Source organism: Lactuca saligna, chromosome 1 (assembly GCF_052625555.1).
Source record: "Lactuca saligna cultivar CGN05327 chromosome 1, ASM5262555v1, whole genome shotgun sequence".
NCBI classification, from domain to species: Eukaryota; Viridiplantae; Streptophyta; class Magnoliopsida; order Asterales; family Asteraceae; genus Lactuca; species Lactuca saligna.
In genome coordinates, this window is record NC_136417.1 from 26,431,900 (window position 1) to 26,451,737 (window position 19,838).

The window sequence follows — 19,838 nt, forward strand, 5'->3', positions numbered from 1 at the left end:
ATGTAAAATATTGATTAGAAAGAGTTTATATGTAATGTATTCAATACATTAAAGTCTCATTAATTTTAATAATTCAAAATTTTCTTATAAATTCAAACTTTTCAAATTATTAAAATTTTATATTTATTTTTTTTAATTAAACCCATATAATATATGAGTCTCACACCTAGTTAAGGAAATTATTAATTGAGGTGTTAATATGAAGTGTTAATTAAAAAAGATAAAAACAAATGAGAAAATAACAAATGGAAAAAAAACATTTATTCAAAATTATCAAAAAATACATGTGTCCAAATTAATGATTGAATGATATGTGATAAAATTATTTTCGGATTTCCTTTCTTTATACTTTTCTTTATTTTCTTTCCATATATATATACTAAAGTTGGGATGTAGGTGTTAATTGATTCGTTTATTCCTCATTTTTCATTTTCATTTATTGTTCTCTATTAAAGAGAATCCGTTGTTTAATTCCTCTGTTACTTCCAATATTTAAGTTACCTTTTTTCGTTTTCAAAACCTAACATTCAAACACATCCTTAAATCTTTAAAGGAAAATTCATGCCCTAGGATGAAACTCGATCGGCAAAATCGGACCGTTGGATTAAAAGTGCGGCTGCACCGAAGAACCCTAAAAGACCCGATCAGATAAAATGCTCCACTCGGCACACTCTATCTTATCTTCTTACCTTTCCCTCTCACCCATCCAACTATAAAAGCTCACCGCTTTTACTTCATTATTCTCCCAAAAACATTTCTTACTTACCTTCTTCATTCATTTTATTCCTTCCATTTTCCGGCGACGTACTAGGTTTCCGATACCATGAGTCCGGCCTTACTGTCAAGTTTTGCGACAGAAATAATTATTCCTGTATGCGCCGTGATTGGTATCATTTTCTCGCTGTTTCAGTGGGTGGTAGTCTCTAGAGTAAAAGTTACACCAGACCGTAATGGTCCTCCGTCTATCAGCAACAAAAATGGATACGATGACTACTTAATTGAAGAAGAGGAGGGACTTAATGATCATAACGTCGTTATTAAATGTGCTGAGATTCAGAATGCAATCTCCGAAGGTAACATCTCTCTCGGATATCTTCCTCTTGTTCATATGTTCGAATGATAATATCTCATCGTTTTGCATCTCAGAATTGATGTTTTCTCTGCTAATTCAGCACTTGTTTTTGGTTTTGTTTCATATTCAACAGGTGCAACCTCCTTTTTGGTCACCATGTATAAGTACGTTGGTATTTTCATGGTTGTGTTTGCATTTTTTATCTTCGTTTTTCTTGGTTCTGTTGAGGGGTTTAGCAGAAAGAGCCAGCCGTGCACCTACGATGTATCCAGAATGTGCAAGCCTGCAATTGCAACTGCTCTCTTCAGTACAATAGCCTTCTTGCTTGGTGCCATCACCTCCATCATTTCAGGTTTCCTTGGGATGAAAATAGCCACTTATGCTAACGCAAGAACAACCCTAGAAGCCAGAAAAGGCGTTGGTAAAGCTTTTGAGACAGCATTTAGATCTGGTGCTGTGATGGGGTTTCTTCTTGCAGCAAACGGACTTTTAGTTCTATACATTGCCATTAATCTGTTCAAGATCTACTATGGGGATGACTGGGAAGGACTTTTTGAGGCGATAACTGGTTATGGACTCGGTGGTTCTTCAATGGCTCTGTTTGGAAGAGTTGGTGGAGGTATATATACTAAAGCTGCTGATGTTGGTGCTGACCTTGTAGGGAAAGTCGAACGAAACATTCCAGAAGATGATCCCAGAAACCCTGCTGTAATTCCACATTAAATCATTCTTAAGCCCCTTTTCATCTAGTTTCACATCGAAGTTTGTGTTTTTACTTTTTACTCTTGTTCTTGATTTAGGTGATTGCTGATAATGTTGGGGACAATGTGGGGGACATTGCTGGAATGGGATCTGATCTTTTTGGGTCATATGCCGAATCATCTTGTGCTGCACTTGTTGTTGCTTCCATTTCTTCTTTTGGAATAGAGCATGATTTCACAGCAATGTGCTATCCATTACTCGTGAGCTCTGTTGGAATTCTTGTCTGCTTAATAACCACTCTTTTCGCAACTGATTTCTTTGAGATTAGAGAAGTCGATGAAATCCAAACAACTTTAAAGAAGCAGCTTATCATCTCCACTGTTCTTATGACTGTGGGGATTGCAATTGTTAGCTTCATTGCACTTCCCACATCCTTCACAATCTTTAATTTCGGTGCACAGAAGGTCGTACATAACTGGTAAGCAAAAGTCCCCTGTTTTTCCACTTATTTACAATTTTGTCCTTCACAATATAATAGTTGGTGTATACTTTCTTGTGGTCATTTGGATGCAGGCAACTTTTCTTGTGTGTATGTGTCGGCCTTTGGGCTGGACTTATCATCGGTTTTGTGACAGAATACTACACCAGCAATGCTTATAGGTATGTATGTCATATTGTCATGTCACATCAGTTTTAATCCAATGTATGTTAAATTATAATCATGTCCCATCGACAAATTATAATTTTGTATGTCAAACACACTTATGAACTCATGCATCTCTTTCCTGCAGCCCTGTGCAAGATGTTGCTGATTCCTGTAGAACCGGAGCTGCAACAAACGTAATCTTTGGGCTTGCATTGGGCTACAAATCCGTAATCATTCCCATCTTTGCCATCGCCATCAGCATCTTTGTCAGTTTCACCTTCGCCGCCATGTACGGAATCGCAGTTGCCGCCCTCGGAATGCTCAGCACCATCGCAACCGGACTCGCGATTGACGCGTACGGTCCCATCAGTGACAATGCCGGCGGAATCGCCGAAATGGCCGGAATGAGCCACAGAATCCGCGAACGCACTGACGCCCTCGATGCCGCCGGAAACACCACCGCCGCCATCGGAAAAGGATTCGCAATCGGATCCGCCGCGTTAGTCTCCCTCGCGCTATTTGGCGCGTTTGTGAGCCGTGCGGGGATTGAGACTGTCGATGTTTTGACACCGAAAGTTTTTATTGGTTTAATTGTTGGTGCGATGCTTCCGTATTGGTTTTCAGCCATGACTATGAAAAGTGTGGGGAGTGCAGCTTTGAAAATGGTGGAGGAAGTTCGTAGGCAGTTTAATACGATTCCTGGTTTAATGGAAGGGCTTGCAAAACCGGATTACGCGACATGTGTCAAGATCTCGACGGATGCATCTCTCAAGGAGATGATTCCACCTGGTGCTCTTGTCATGCTGACTCCGCTAATTGTCGGGACGTTTTTTGGGGTGGAGACGCTTTCGGGTGTCCTAGCTGGCGCGTTGGTTTCGGGTGTCCAGGTGGCGATTTCGGCTTCAAATACAGGTGGCGCCTGGGACAATGCAAAGAAGTATATTGAGGTTGGTTTGTGTTTATTTATTTATTTATTGTGGTGAAACTGTTTGTGAATTATTTATTTATTTATTTATGCTAGGCTGGGGCATCGGAGCATGCAAGGACACTTGGACCGAAGGGGTCGGACCCACATAAGGCGGCTGTGATTGGTGACACGATTGGGGACCCGCTTAAGGATACTTCTGGGCCTTCGCTTAATATTTTGATTAAACTTATGGCTGTTGAATCGCTTGTGTTTGCTCCGTTTTTTGCTGCTCATGGTGGTTTGCTGTTTAAGATTTGGGGTTGATAGTTCTTGAGATCTGTTTAGTTAGGTTTGTTTAAGTTAGCAGACAGGTAGTGATGATGGTGATAAAGGAAGGTGATTTTGGTTTAGAAATTAGAACATGTGTCATGGTGTTAGTTTGTTGGTTTTGTTTACTACTTTTTTATGCTTTGTTATGATTGTGATCCTTGTTTTCTTTAGTCATAGAAAATGACATTGTAGTTTCTGTTCTTGGTGAATATGAGAAAAAGAAATTAGTTTCACTACATGGTCGTGATTTCTCTTTATTTTTTATAAGAAGTAAAACATTCTAAAAAATACTGTGCCTAACACGTGCAATAAGTACTGTGTACTGTACCCTACACCAGTTGTACACAAGAAAAATGCTAACTCGTCTACTAAAAAAAGCAGTAGGATAAAACTTATTTAGAGAATAGTATTTTCGAAATTTTCAAAGTGATTATACTTTTCAGAGAATAGTTTAATTTTACACCGATTACTGTGGCCAAGTTATAGCCGATATAGGCCGATTATGGAATTTCTTGACCAGGCATAGTAGAATATTGTATTAGACCACTAGAAAACATTTTTTTATGTTTGTTTAGTTAAATGAAAGAACACCAACAATGGTCTCGCTCATTCAATTATGATGATTATGTTTGTGAACATTCATTTATATTCTTTCATGTTTGAATCTCTTGAAGGAAGCATGCATTTATTAGCCAAGCAATTCAACAATATGATCCGAGTACAAGAAGAAAATCAGTGGATCGAATGAGGAAAACGAAAGAAACATGAGATAAACAAGAAGGGAAATTCTTTCGAATACTGTCAAAATGTGACTTCTCTCATTGTGGAAGAAATGGCCATGCATCCACCTTCCAAAATGTGAAAAATGTCAAAAAACGAGTCATTTTCAAAGAATTTGCAAAAACATCATAGCAGAAGACAGTCACACAAGTGAATGGCAGCAAAAGAATGTGTTATTTATACATGTAACCAGTCAAAATTAGTTGAATGTTGGCCAAAGATTCAAATGACAATTATATATTCAAAGTAACAGTAAAAAGAATGAGCATTGCACGAGGTGCAAGCTGCTTTTTCTGCAACAAGAGTCGAAGCACAAAAGACTTGGACATTTCAATCATAAAGTTGTAGTGTATTTGCAAAGAAGGGAATTTGTTCAGGGCCTCTCGTTTTACACCTGCAATAAATAATAATACACATTGATGTGGATAGACCTCACAAAACTCCATCCCCCAGTGGAAGTAGATAGTAGATTAAGACACAAAATTGTCACGAAAATTAAATTTGAGATCTAACATTGGCAAGCAGTACACCTCCATATATTAAAAAAAAAAAAAAAAAAAAAAAAAAAAATTCTGATAAAACCAAGGGAATTAGTACACTCTGTATGTAGTAAAACAAACATTAAAGAGGAGAACAAGTGAGTTAAAGCTCATATTTCCCCTCTATACCCTCCAGACCCAAAGTAATCCCTCCTAGAACTCGCAATCTGCATACTCTTCTGATGCTCCAATTTAGGACAAACCCCAATCCTATGCCCGAGCCCACCACAATACGCGCACCCTTTCACACCACTCGCATTCGTAATCGCATCAACATCTTCCATCGGATCATTCAACTCCGCCAAAACCGGTGGAATCCTCTGTTTGGCTTCTTGCAACAAATGTTTCAAATCAAGAAGCGTAGTCTCACTTTGATTCTTATTAATAAAAGTAGTCGCAATCCCAGTCTTCCCACACCTCCCAGTCCTCCCAATCCTATGCACATAGTTCTCAATTTCAGCCGGCATATCGTAATTAATCACATGTTGAATATCCGGAAAATCCAAACCCTTTGAAGCCACATCCGTAGCCACCAAAACATCTTTCTTACTCGCTTTGAAAGACGAGATCGCGTATTCTCTCTCCTCTTGATCTTTCCCTCCATGAATCGCAACCGCTTCGACTCCTTTCAGTAAAAGGTATTCGTGGATGTCGTCCACGTCAGCTTTGTTTTCGCAAAAGACTAGAACAGGAGGCGGGGTTTTTTGGAGACATTCTAGAAGGTACACGAGTTTGACTTCTTGTTTTACGTATTCGACTTCTTGGATGACATCAAGATTGGCGGCCCCCGCACGGCCCACGTTGACTGTTACGGGTTTGACCAGGGCACTTCGGGCAAAGTTTTGGATTTTTGCGGGCATGGTGGCGGAAAAGAGGAGTGTCTGTCTTTGGGCTTTGAAGTGATCGAATACTTCGCGTATGTCATCTTCGAATCCGAGGTCCACTAGTCTATCTGCCTCGTCTAAAGTTAGATACCTGTGTAAAACCCTAATTTAGAAAATAGGAATCTACTTTTATTGATTTGTTTATAAAAAAAATAATATTTGAAATGCTTACCGACAATTATCAAGATTCATTTTCTTTTTGGCAAGAAGGTCTTTCAATCTTCCAGGGGTAGCAACGACAATATGGACACCTCTCTTAACAATATCCAATTGTGATCTCATATCGACACCTCCAATACAAAGCAAGGGTCTAATTTCTGGAAATCCAAATTCCCTCAAGGGTAATAAAAACTCTTCCACAACTTCAAATGTCTGTCTAGCTAACTCTCTAGAAGGACAAATAATCAACCCAAAAGGTCCTTCCCCTCCTGCAATTGGCATCATAATCTCCTCCTGTAATGCCATCATAATCAATGGTAACACAAACACTAATGTTTTTCCAGACCCTGTAAATGCTATTCCAATCATGTCCCTTCCAGATAGAATCACGGGTAACCCTTGAACTTGAATAGGTGTTGGTTGTACTATTCCTTTTTCTTTCAGTTTTTTCAAAACAGGATCTGGGAATCTCATGTCTTTGAAGTTTTTGATTGGTGGAGGGATTTCATCACCATCAACAATGATATGCCATTGTTTTCTGATCCCATCGCATGCTTTTTGAGACATTCTTCTTATGGGTAAAGGGGGTTTCCATCCTGTTGGAAGAGGCTCAGTGTATGTGATACCTTTTGCAAGTTCACGAACTGACATTAAAGTTTTTCTATCAGAAAGATTTTCCATCATTTCTTTTTCTTGTTGGACTGCTTGTTCTGCAGGAGTGACTTCGGGTTGATCGCGTTTCAGTTGGGAAGCTTTTACAAGCAAACTTGGTTTCATTTCTACTTCTTTTGCCTTTTCTGTTTCATCTTCAAAGGTTGAAGCTTGCCCTTTACGTTGGAGAATCTTTTGTGCCACAATTGCCCTTCGTTTTGTAATAGGGACGTATTCCACGTAGTCATCTTCATTGTCCATATCCTGAAAGAAGCTCTAAACATGTAAGCAAGGTGTCCAAATTCAAAATCTGGAGTCTAAAGCTTCCAGAATCAAGGAGGGAGTTCAAGATCTGGGAATTTAAGTATCAAAATACAAGATTGCAATGAAAAAACTTCTCTCAGGCATTTCATCAAACAGTTAAAGGTCTCAACCCCACTAAACACCAAAATGAACTTAAATGTTGTCCTCTTTGAAAAGAGCTATGTCATTTCTAGTGATATTCCCATATGTAAAACTGAAAGCACACATGATATTAAACTTATTCTAATTGGGCTGTTATTAAAGTTATAACCAGAAATTATATGAGAAACTTTCAAATCCTCAACTTTCAAGCTATAAAAGTAATAGCTAACAGCCCTATATTACGTTTGTTAACAGAATTTGGGAATATAAATACATAGACTAAAAGCAAGATAACAATTAAAGAATACCCATTCAGCCATTTCATCGAACGGTTATAACTCTCAATCCACTAAACTTCACAACGAACTCACAAACCACCCTCTTCATTCGGAAGAGAGCTACGTGATTTCTACTGATGTTCTAAGATGCAAATAGAGAGCAAATATACTTTTAACGTAATTATATTTGGATTGATAACTAGAAGTTTTCAAATCCCTAACTCTCAAGGTGACCAAGTACTAGCTAATGGTCATACATCCCCAAAAAGAATCAAAAGACATCGGAAAAATAAATACGAATTCCAACCAAACCCACAAACTAAATCATCTACTTGTCCATTGTCGCCCAATCTGTGAAATTTTACCAATAAAAAAGTAAGGGGGACTAAAAGAAATTTGGGTGATACATACCATGATTCAGCAGGTCGCTTAGGGTTCTTAGCAAGCACGATAGGATACTTGCAGCATCAATGTTATAAAACTCAAGCGCGTAGCTAGTTCGCTACTTTAATCGTTTCTTCCAGATTGAACTCAGAGACCGACATAGCAAGAAAGAGAGAAGGAATAACCAAATTGCCCCTCGCTATATGTCAATATGCAGATTTGACCAAAATTTTCTTATTTTTGCGATAAGGATCTAAACAATAAATTACTTAACGATTTAGTCCCTTTTACAATCTATTGACGTGACTATTCCCATTGGTTGGGTTTTAGGCCTTTTGGGGAGCGGCTCGTTGGTTTTCATTAAAAAAAGAATATTAATTTAGTTTTTGTGAACTAGGCCACCCGCAACTCACAAAGGCTCACATAAATCTTTTCTTGTCACAGTTTGATCAAATAAATATATATTCTAGTAAAAAAAATCTAAATTTTCAAAAATTATTCTCTATAAATAGAGTATACTTCATATCTCATATTAACTTTTTATTTTTAAACTCTTTTGATTTCTTTGATAATATGGATCTAAATTTCATTTTAAATCTCGAAGATTCTCAATATTATCAAAACTTTCAAAACTATAAAACCTCATAGTTTTTCGCCAATCCCAATCAAATTCCTTATAACTGAAAATATTCAAACCTCACAAAATATCGAAAAAAAAACCCAAGAGGCGATAAATAGGACGTTGACGAAGATATTGTTTTAATGTCAGCATATTGTATCGTTAGTGAAGATGATCGTTGTGGAAAAAACCAAAAGAAAACGTCAATATGGGCACGAGTGAAGGAGCTATATGATGCAAATTAGGCGGAAAACCCATGAAAGCTTGGTAACAAGAACATAGCTCAAATGAAAGATCGTTATAAACAATTTACTGAAAGTAGCGACTTCCTTTGTCAATTCAATTAGTTCTCGACAACTTCGAAAACACAAGTTATTCGTTGAACATCAAGAGGTTGCTAAGAAAGATGTTGAATTAACATTTGGAGTTTTACAAGCTCGCTTTTCATTTCTTCATCGCCCTTATCTTATGTGGGACAAAGTTATGATGAGGAAAATTATGATTGCATCATCATTCATAATATGATCATCAAGGATGAACAACATGCATACATTCATTATTATGATCCATCATAATTTATAGCTACAGAAGACGAATAATATTTTGAATACTCTACTCAACAAATTACAAATCTATCTAGTTATATGACCAACATGGCACAAGCTTGCAATAGAGAAACTCATAATGCTCTAAAAGACGATTTGATTAAGCATATACAGAAAAAAAAATTCAGCATTAAAAAATAATTAAGAAGTTTGCATCATCCGTATTTGTAACTTATTTTATTTATTTTATTAGGCATGTTTGATGAATGTAAAATAATTTTTTTTATCTATTTTGATTTAATTTTATTCTTAAAATAAATAATTTATTTGTTTCAAAATAAAATATTTATTTTTAATATTTCTAGTAGTTTTTACTAAAATAAAAATTATATTATATTATATTTTTAAATATAAATGGGTTTTATATATATATATATATATATATATATATATATATATATATATATATATATATATATATATATATATATAGCATGCTACTTTCTAAAATATAGAATTTGTGTTTTCGTTTCTAAATTTGTGTTTAAATTCATGTAAATACGTGTTTTCGTATACCAGGGTTAAAAATGGATACTATTTGTGTCGTGTCACAAATCACAACATGTCGTGTTCATGTTTCATATCTAGACACATTTTACATTTTGTGTCGTGTAAATTCGTGTTTGAAATAGATATACGACATAGATAAATGAATTGTCAGGTGTGTCTGATACCATAATAACAATTATTTTATCATGAAAAATATATTATAATTAAAGTACAATATATACGAGAACAATGCAAATAGAGGCCTTTGACCAAGAATATGTAAATTTGTGTTTTCATATACCACAGTTAAAACGGATCGTATTCCTGTCGTGTTACGTGTCACGCGTTACAACGTGTCATGTTCGTGCTTTATATCTACACACATTTTACATTTTGTGTTGTATAAATCCGTGTTTGACACATATACACGACATGGATACATGAATTGTCAAGTCTATCTGATACTATGATAACAATTATTTTTTCATGCAAAATATATGATCATTAATGTGCAATATATAGGATTACAATGAAAACATAGGCCTTGGACTAAGAATATACATACATAAACATATATTATACTAACAATATTATATAGGTCTTAGGATTTTGGTTAAAACATGAATTAATTTTTATAGATTGGGCTATGAATGTCTTATTAAGTTTCTGAATTGGTTTTAGAATTATAAAAAGACATGAACTCTGTAGAGGTTAAAGATGAACAAATAAAGTGATGAAAATTGCTTTCATATGGAAGTTTGTGATATGGTTTAACAATCAAATAGAATTATAAAAAAACATGAACTATGTAGAGGTTAAAGATGAACAAATAAAGTGATGAAAATTGCTTTCATATGGAAGGTTTGTGATATTGTTTAACAATCAAGAGTTAACGTCATCCTTTTACTCTGAAGAATATAAAAAAATCTTCTAAATGAACTACATACACATGTTAGTAAAAATTGAGGGACTAAATTTCTTGTTTGCTTAAGTACAAAAAGTATCTTTCCCAAATTGAACACAAAGACCGACACTGTTAGATTTTATATCTTTAGAATATCAATATACTTGGATAATTTCTAGGATCGTGGTTGCAATCAGTTTTCAAAATTTATGATTTCGACCATTATGCATGGGGTCACGAAATTGAGTTTGGGATGATCCAAAAGAAACAATTTAGAAGTCAGATCACTTCTAAATTCGAAACACATAAAATATCCTGTTATTTTGTGTTTTGAGAGATATAGAGAATCTGATGAACAAATTTCAAGTATATAGAATGTAACCCTTTTTTTAGAACATTCAATCTATTCTTACATAGGAAAGAAAGTAGTTAAAAGGTGGTTATGTGTAACATCTCAAAAATACAGTCTGAAAATTTCGTTTAATTTAATAATAAAAACCATAGTCGATAAACCTCATATAAAAATCATAAGCAATGTATCTCAAAATTATTATAACAACTGTCAAGTATATCAGAGTATAAACATCCCAGACTAAACAAATGGTGTGTGCACTGCAATCTTCCCGAGCTCCCCTTTTGAAAACTGAGTACCTGAAACCAAAATTGAAACTTTAAGCACGAAGCTTAGTGAGCTCCCCTAAACTACCACATACCATACAATAACATATAAATCACATACTGGGCCTTGCCCACTGCATCGGACCGAAGTCCGGAATTGACTAGGGCCTTGCCCACTACATCGGACCGAAGTACGAAACTGACTAGGGCCTTGCCCACTGCATCGGACCGAAGTCCGGAACTGAATAGGGCCTTTTCCTCTGCATCGGACCGAAGTCCGGAACTGACTAGGTCCTTGCCTTCTGCATCGGATCGAAGTCTGGAACTGACTAGGGCCTTGCCCTCTGCATCGGACCGAAGTCCGGAACTGACTAGGGCCTCGCCCTCTGCATCGGACCGGAGTCCGAAACTGACTGATCATAGCATAACATAATCATAACATATAACTGTTGGGTTATGAGCATTCTAACACTCCTAAGTGTACATGCAACCCTAAATACCTTGGATCTATGTTTTCTCTATTATACATGCAAATATGAACATCCAAGGTATTATCCTAAACTAGCATACAATACTATCAATATAACAAGATAGAATACATACCTCTTTGATGGTGCTTGTCTTCATGAAGCTTGAGTGCCTAGTGCCCCAAGTGTGACACCTCAAATGGTTCACAATCATCAAAACACTTAGAATAACTTAGAGAGAATTCTACACTTCATGAAATCGGCTAGCCCTCTTCAAGAATAATACTAGTCTCTCTAGTGACCGATTTTCCTCAAGAATAAGATGCTTATATAGTTATACAATTAGGGTAAACCCTAATTGTCATGACTTTCCATTTCCTTGGATCCATGGGTTCAAATACACCATGGAGCATCCATGGAGCATCATATGGGTTTTGGCCCAACTAGATAATCCATGGAGCATTAGCCCACTATACAAGTATGGATGATTTACACAATCAACCCATATATTTAATTAGTCTTCTTTTGATCACTTAATTAATCCTAGATTAATTCTTGATCAATACTAATTAAATAATCTCATTATTCTTATTATTAATATACTAGAACTTACAATATATTAATAACCATAAGTGTTTTATTTCTCTCATTTAGTCTATCCAAGTGCATGATGGTATGCAACCCAAATGGACCATGCCGGGTCGGGTCAAGTCTTACCAATTATAGTTATGGACTTAGACATTAATCCAACAGTCTCCCACTTGGATAAGTCTAAAACTATTATTGCGTATGACTTCAGGAACCAACTGGCAATCGTAGCTCTCAAAAGCTTCTGTCGAACTCTGACCTTGTAGATGAACTCTGATCTTGTCAATGACTTGTCCACTAGATAAGGGATCATATATTCCTCCATTCTAGATATCATATGGACTGAGACATGGATTATAATCATTCTCTCTGTCCATTAGTTATTTCCCGATTTCCGATTTATGACGACTGACTAATTGAACAAATCAAATCAGTCTTGGCCCGGCCGAGCACTTCCATTTGTCATCATCAAATCATCGAGGGGCCCACAGATATCGCTTTTATCCCGAAGGTAAAAGGAATGGATAAACTTCGACTCATATGGCTTGTTCTACTACTTGTTGAATCATACACAAAGACACGTTTTATAGCACCGAGTTACCAAATGCAGTTTCGTGCAATCAATGTACAACCAACTCATAGTAACAACTCATATCTCTAGGTTTGAACAATATAAGATATTATCGTCTCATGATCACTTGTGATAAAATCCATGAAGTGATTCCAATGAGCGCGGGTTGAATCCAATACTCAGAACTTATGAGCACTCATGAGTGTTGTAGCCATTTGTCCAACACCTTAGACCTCTACAAGCCAACCCATGACAGTCTTAATTCATATCTACTTCCAACATATGACCGACTGTGGATGGTTTGAATAACTTAGTCATTCCGGAAGAATAACCTAGTTTATTCGGGAAGTCAAAACATGCAAAGTGCAACACAATAATAATTGAATCCAATATGGTCTCAGAACTTATGAATATAAATAAAACACCTTTTATTTATCACCATATGATTACACATTATTCATTGTATACTGTTTCAGCTATCAACATTATTCTTGGATTTAAAACAATAGTTGTCCCATACTCCAAGCATGTACACTATGTTTTCTAAACACTAGTCATGCCATACACCAAGTATGCATACTATGTTTGTCTATGATCTTTACTTTGTGAACTAGATCAATTGAACATAACTTCAATGATTCTCTTTTCACACTCTCAAATCCTTACTGTAAATACAAGAATTCCAAATTCATGTCATTTACTGAAATCTGTTAGATTCTAAACTTATATGCATTGATCCTCTTGTAATGATTATGCACAAAGTCAGAAAGACTTGGCAACAATCATTACAGAGTATTCCAAAGGAGATCAATTCCTTGGAAACATCCTTCTTGCATTAAGTTTCCTTAATCTTACACAGATTGAAATTTATGACTTTGAAACATTTCCAGATTCATTTTGACTATCACTTCTGAACAAGAGTTGCCTCCTTACAGATTATGTCAATATGGTCCTTCCAGAATTATCACTATACTTCCAACTGTCCTTGAGCAACCAATCTTTGGTAAACCTTAGATTTTCCTCGACAATTGTTTAATCCTTTTGGTCATATCCAGTTCTAAACCTTTTCCCTTCTTAATGCCCTAGGCATTTTGAAAATTTTAGAAAGGATGAATATAGCACATGTAATCGGTCCTATATCCGAAGCATATGGGACACGATTCATGATGTCTCACATAAAGACTAAACCAGTCTTTTGCTATAACATTTCCATTTCTATTTGTCAAGTTCTCATAATTCAGATTATGAAAAGGGATGCCGTAATCATAATCGAATTTAAGAACGCAAATAATGGACCCATATACAAAATTTCCTTATGTTGAGCCATTCCAACATGAAATTCATATATATCCTTGACTAAATGATTAAAACCTCATGATCTAAGCTTATAGATTTGAGATGAAGTATAATTTCCTCTCCCTTAATTATAGCAAAACAACTTTTTCCCAATTGAAACCTTTTGTTTTCTATAATTAACATTGCTAACTTGCAATCTTTATCATAATTATCATGCTCCCACTAACATGATGATTATTAGCATAACACTTATGCTCCCACTAGCTTTGACATGTTCTCAAAAATCAGCTGGACTTCTAGAAATCAATACTTTATTGACTTTCTTACCAAAGTTCAGATTTCTGATACTAGATTTCCTTGATAAGACTTTATCAATATCATACACCTCTCTTAGATAGCTCACATGTGTGTCTAAACAATTATGAAGAGGGATGCCGTAATCATAATGGTTAGACCTTTTTGCCACTTCTCACAAGTCCAAGTTAGTGTGCCGGTAAACCACACACGCTCCACTAACGACTTTGAGAATGCAAATATCACAATTGCTATCTAACTAAAATCTACTTAGTGAAAGTGTTTCCTCACCATCATTTTCGTGAATCGGAGAGAAACCTTATGACACTTAGATTTATATGGTGTATGAGTTCCTATCCATATGAATTTGTCAAAACCATAATCACAAGACAAAGATAATGACAAATCCAAAACCATATGGATTGAACTCAATCTTAATTTCTTGCCACCTGGCAGCTCAAGGGCCTGCCATTGCTTCCAAGTTGTTGTGCAACCAATTGAGAACTCTAAGAACTCATATGCAAAGCCAACTTTGATTGGAATGGGCACAGAATATGTCAACATGATAGGTTATAAACCTCAAGTCGTGTGCTAGTGAAGAACTTCAGGTTTCATTCTTGATTAGTTCTTGAGAATTTCAAGACCTTTAAGACTCCCACTGTCCTCTTGACCTATAAGACTTCCTTGTCAAACATCCAAGAGATAGTGTGGATTCTAATCAAGACAAACACTTCACACAATTGGCCTAAGTTGGTCTTTGTTTTATCCAAAACATCACAACTTACCAATTTCAAATGTACAAGAGTAGAAAACTTTTACTCTTACATTTGTCAAGTGTTTTAAACCTTCTTTAAGACATGTCACTCAAATTACAATCTTGGAGTATGACTCTAAGACTTGTATTGGAACGAAGTATGACTCATCTTCTTGATTTAACCATTTCAACAATTCAAGATCCCTTCTTCTTAGTCATAAGAATGCACTAAGACTTCCTTAGAGAACTAATTTTGATATGGTTTCTTAATCATTAAGATGATCACAAAACTGATACTAAAGTATTCTCCCATCTTTTCAGATTTGAGAAACTTTTATCTTTCTACCTAAGTTGATTCTTCTTATTCGCTCTGCCTTACATTGGAACCTTTTCCAATGTCTCAAAGTTACACTTAAGCCTGTAAGTATAATCATATTTACTGAACTTTAGTAAACTATGACGAATAGTCTTATTAATCTTTTGTGGTGGACTTAATCAGTGCACATGACTATGTACTCGATCCCTTAGTCCATTACTTGACTCACACATCCATGTGAATAAGTAATTAGTCTTAATTTTCCAATACTTGAAAGTTCTCATTCATCATGCTATACACCTTGCATGATTCCAAGTTCCGGTCCAATTGAGACTTGGGTGATGAGAATCTTTCCTTTATTTGATAAATTTAGACATTACCACAAATGAAAGAATCAATTTCATATTTCCACTCTTGCTATTAATGGAATCATATAAGCAACAATTTTTCCTCAAATGCCATTGTAAGGATATTTTAAAATAAATAAAACCAAAATTTTTCTTTTATTTTAAAACTATGCGGAAAAACTTATCCTTACAATCCATATGAAAACTTGTTGTTATCTATTCCTAAGCAATACCTCATAACTCCTAAGAAGTAGCTCAAGAATCCGATCTTCAAACTACGCGATAGAAATCCATCTACGCGATCAGATTCAGCATATTCTTTCCTTAAGTTTCTTCACTTTTCTTTGATTCTTAAAACATTACCATGTGACACAGTCACATCATGTATCAGGAATCTCAGAATAGAAACTTAACAGAGTTAAATAGTGGACTTTACCTGAAATAGAGTCAAACTTATTGACTTTAACATCCTTAGGTAAATTTGGCAGCTTCGCAACTAATGACCCTTTCTTGGGCAATATAAACATATGGACCCTTTGATAATGGTACACGGGACTATCACAGACTTAGTTTTTCTCTTTACCATTTGTTCAACCGAGTTGACTATGGCCGATCCCTTTCCATTGGGAAGAGAATGCTTTTCTGGATTTCCTGTGTCACTATTGTCAATGTCCATCAAGTTTTTGAGGAAGTTGATCTTAACAAATAAATAAGATCATTAAGGGTCTTGTCATAGTCTGTTTCATAGGTGTTCCAAAAAGAACTCACTATGTGACTTAGAAAGTAGTTGAACCACCAACTTTCTCAAGACTTTGACACCCAACTCTCCCGGCTTGTCAATATGTGACTACATCTCCAAGATGTGATCACACCTAGACCTTGCCTTGCCAATAGGGCTTGAGTGACCTTAAACTTTTCAAGAACTTGTGGGGTTGGGAGAATAATTGGAGGAGGTGAAAGAAGTATGATTTCCATTGGAACATCATCTTCATTTAGGAAGGCTTGTTTCAAGAGATTTGGGAAGATCATAAATGTCTAAACCAGACATGTTTTGGGAGATATTCAAGATAGTTGATTTTAAAGTCCTTAATATAACACCCAATATGAAATATTAAGGCTAGGACCCATCAAACTATTTTATAACTTAGAAGAGGTATGTCGTAATCCAAGCTATAAAACAATTTGAAGGTAGGTGAATGACGATTCACCAATTTCCACCAAGATAAACGAAATGTATTATTAGGTTTTAATTGGTTTTGAAACTCCTAGATCTTTTGAGATTCATTGAACTATTCAATGGCATGTTTCAATCTCGAGTGTGCCCTTCAGGTTTTGTGACTGGGATGCCGAGGATCACAAAACAAGGTGTGAAGTAACCATGCAAATTACTTGGTACCCTTAAGTGTTTACCCCTCAATCGATGTGCCGGTTAACCACACACGCTCCATCGATACTATGATAAACATTAAGTTACCATTTGCCTACCTTGTTAAATACGAGTTAGTGTGCCGGTTAACCACACACGCTCCACTAACCGACTTAAACAAAGTGCAAAGTGTAATTTCATGGATTAGCACCTTCTTCACATTTTCCTAAGTAACTAAGATTGGGTATTTATAAGAGTTTAGTTACTTAGTATTTATCATTAATACTTTTAATGAAGGGAGAATTATAGTCCTGTCAAACCCGTTCGGCTAACGACCCTCCACCAGTCAAGCAAGCGGTGGGTGAGAGTGGACACCCATTAAGTTGCCATTTTATCGGCAACAACCTTATACCCACCTTATAGACCGGCTTCGTGAATGAGGCGTACTAGCGGTAAGACCGACTTTACTCTTATACATGTATATATTATTAACTTATAATATTATAAAGTATAAGGGTTGAATTTTAACTTTTAAAATTCTAAGGGCTAACTTGGAATTAAAGTATTCATAAGAGAAAACTTTACAAATTCCAAAACTTGAGGGCAAGTTTTGAAACTATTCAAAACTAATTAATTTCATAACTTATGTGTTTAAAGTAGTTTTAATCCAAAAACTCTTCAAGTTCCATAACTTATGGAAGACTTTAAACTAATAAAAGAATTAACTTTTCTTTATTTTTATAACTTATGGAAATAATTAAGGTTACATTATTTATTTTTTATTTTTTTATTTAATGAAGAGACTCTTGGTCCTCCATAACTTGAGGACAAATTATGGAGTCATAACTCCAATTAATTAGAACTAGACTCTTCATTTTTTGTAACCTTTGCCAATTTTATGAGTTTTATGAGTCTTTAATGTGACTCTTCATGTAACTTGAGGACAAGTTACACAAACACATTTTATACTCAACTCTTAGATTAAAATGGATTGAAAACAACTATTTCAATTAACTTTTCTATTAATCTAAGCAACTCATAAGAACAAGATAATTCAAATCAAACTTTTTCATGTAATTAGTCTAACCTTTAAACTAATACAAAACATGAATCTATTGACAATTATCTTTGAAAATGGATTAGCATGAACATTACCTCATTAAAAAACAAGTTTATAAGTTCAAAAACAACTTAGGGTAATGTTCCTAGTCCATTTCTAGCCAAAAACCTCGAAAATATGCTGTATGGGGTCCAACTCGTCGAGTGCATGAACATAACTCGGCGAGTTGGATGCATTTTGCCTTGGACTCGTCGAGTCCCTTCATGGACTTGGTGAGTCTGCTGGGCTGACAACATCAAAACTCGATTTTTCAGCTTCTATTGCAGGTATAACAAGAAAACAAGCTTAGGCTCTGATACCACTGTTGGGTTATGAGCATTCTAACACTCCTAAGTGTACATGCAACCCTAAATACCTTGGATCTATGTTTTCTCTATTATACATGCAAATATGAACATCCAAGGTATTATCCTAAACTAGCATACAAAACTATCAATATAACAAGATAGAATACATACCTCTTTGATGGTGCTTGTCTTCATGAAGCTTGAGTGCCTAGTGCCCCAAGTGTGACACCTCAAATGGTTCACAATCATCAAAACACTTAGAATAACTTAGAGAGAATTCTACACTTCATGAAATCGGCTAGCCCTCTTCAAGAATAATACTAGTCTCTCTAGTGACCGATTTTCCTCAAGAATAAGATGCTTATATAGTTATACAATTAGGGTAAACCCTAATTGTCATGACTTTCCATTTCCTTGGATCCATGGGTTCAAATACACCATGGAGCATCCATGGAGCATCATATGGGTTTTGGCCCAACTAGATAATCCATGGAGCATTAGCCCACTATACAAGTATGGATGATTTACACAATCAACCCATATATTTAATTAGTCTTCTTTTGATCACTCAATTAATCCTAGATTAATTCTTGATTAATACTAATTAAATCATCTCATTATTCTTATTATTAATATACTAGAACTTACAATATATTAATAACCATAAGTGTTTTATTTCTCTCATTTAGTCTATCCAAGTGCATGATGGTATGCAACCCAAATGGACCATGCCGGGTCGGGTCAAGTCTTACCAATTATAGTTATGGACTTAGACATTAATCCAAAAGTGCCCTCTGCATCGGACCGGAGTCCGAAACTGACTGATCATAGCATAACATAATCATAACATATAACAATAACAAATATACTGCATACTGCATCGGACCGCAGTCTGGAATACATAACACATAGACATGCATGAATCACAAAGACATCAAGCATACTGAACTACTACTATCTAAACGGACCGGCATTGTGGCCGTAGACCCGTTCCTATTGGAAGGAAACTCACCTCACACTGCTGAAGTCCCATAGACCCAACCTCAGCTGTTGGATGACAGATTCCCAAACTGTCAATATCAAAACATCCCCGATTACTAATTGGGTTCCAACACATAACCATATATACATACTTGGGGTAAATACTACTTTACCCCTAACTCAGCTTTATTCAAGCCCAAGGCCCAAAAGTCAACTATGATTTAAAGCCCAAACATACGGCCTAATTTTCCAAATTAGGCCCAAATCTTTACAAGGTCTTACCATAAGGCCCAACCATTTATTCTAGCCCAACCATTGACAGTTTAATGGTCCGATATTATATAATCATTAAGGCCCAACTATGGCCTACTTTTCCAAATTGGGCCCAAACCTCTACAAGGACTTCCCTTAAGGCCCAATTGTTTAGTCCAATCCAACATGTCTCATTCTAAGGGCCCAATATCATACAACCATCTAGG

The 19,838-nt window shown here is 35.7% G+C and overlaps 2 protein-coding genes across 2 annotated transcripts; one reads left to right on the forward strand and one right to left on the reverse strand.

Moving 5' to 3' along the window:
- The first annotated feature begins 701 nt into the window (after positions 1-701).
- Positions 702-3,893, forward strand: LOC145029725 (pyrophosphate-energized vacuolar membrane proton pump-like). Its single transcript, XM_078978204.1, has 6 exons — positions 702-1,073; positions 1,206-1,780; positions 1,873-2,252; positions 2,348-2,434; positions 2,566-3,367; positions 3,442-3,893. Exons 1-6 carry the CDS (start codon positions 824-826, stop codon positions 3,649-3,651), a joined length of 2,304 nt encoding a protein of 767 aa, XP_078834330.1. The 5' UTR covers positions 702-823; the 3' UTR covers positions 3,652-3,893.
- A 970-nt stretch (positions 3,894-4,863) lies between these two features.
- LOC145029730 (DEAD-box protein abstrakt) lies at positions 4,864-7,917 on the reverse strand. Its single transcript, XM_078978207.1, has 3 exons — positions 7,765-7,917; positions 6,033-6,934; positions 4,864-5,951 (listed from the first exon to the last, which is right to left on the reverse strand). Exons 1-3 carry the CDS (start codon positions 7,765-7,767, stop codon positions 5,087-5,089), a joined length of 1,770 nt encoding a protein of 589 aa, XP_078834333.1. The 5' UTR covers positions 7,768-7,917; the 3' UTR covers positions 4,864-5,086.
- Between the last annotated feature and the right edge of the window lie 11,921 nt (positions 7,918-19,838).

Excerpts from the sequence above, each read along its gene's own strand:
- LOC145029725 (XM_078978204.1), top strand. The coding sequence starts at position 824 with ATGAGTCCGGCCTTACTGTCAAGTTTTGCGACAGAAATAATTATTCCT. Across the intron at positions 1,074-1,205 it reads TCAGAATGCAATCTCCGAAG|GTGCAACCTCCTTTTTGGTC; the intron begins GTAACATCTCTC and ends CATATTCAACAG. Across the intron at positions 1,781-1,872 it reads ATGATCCCAGAAACCCTGCT|GTGATTGCTGATAATGTTGG; the intron begins GTAATTCCACAT and ends TTCTTGATTTAG.
- LOC145029730 (XM_078978207.1), bottom strand. Across the intron at positions 5,952-6,032 it reads ATGAATCTTGATAATTGTCG|GTATCTAACTTTAGACGAGG; the intron begins GTAAGCATTTCA and ends GGTTTTACACAG.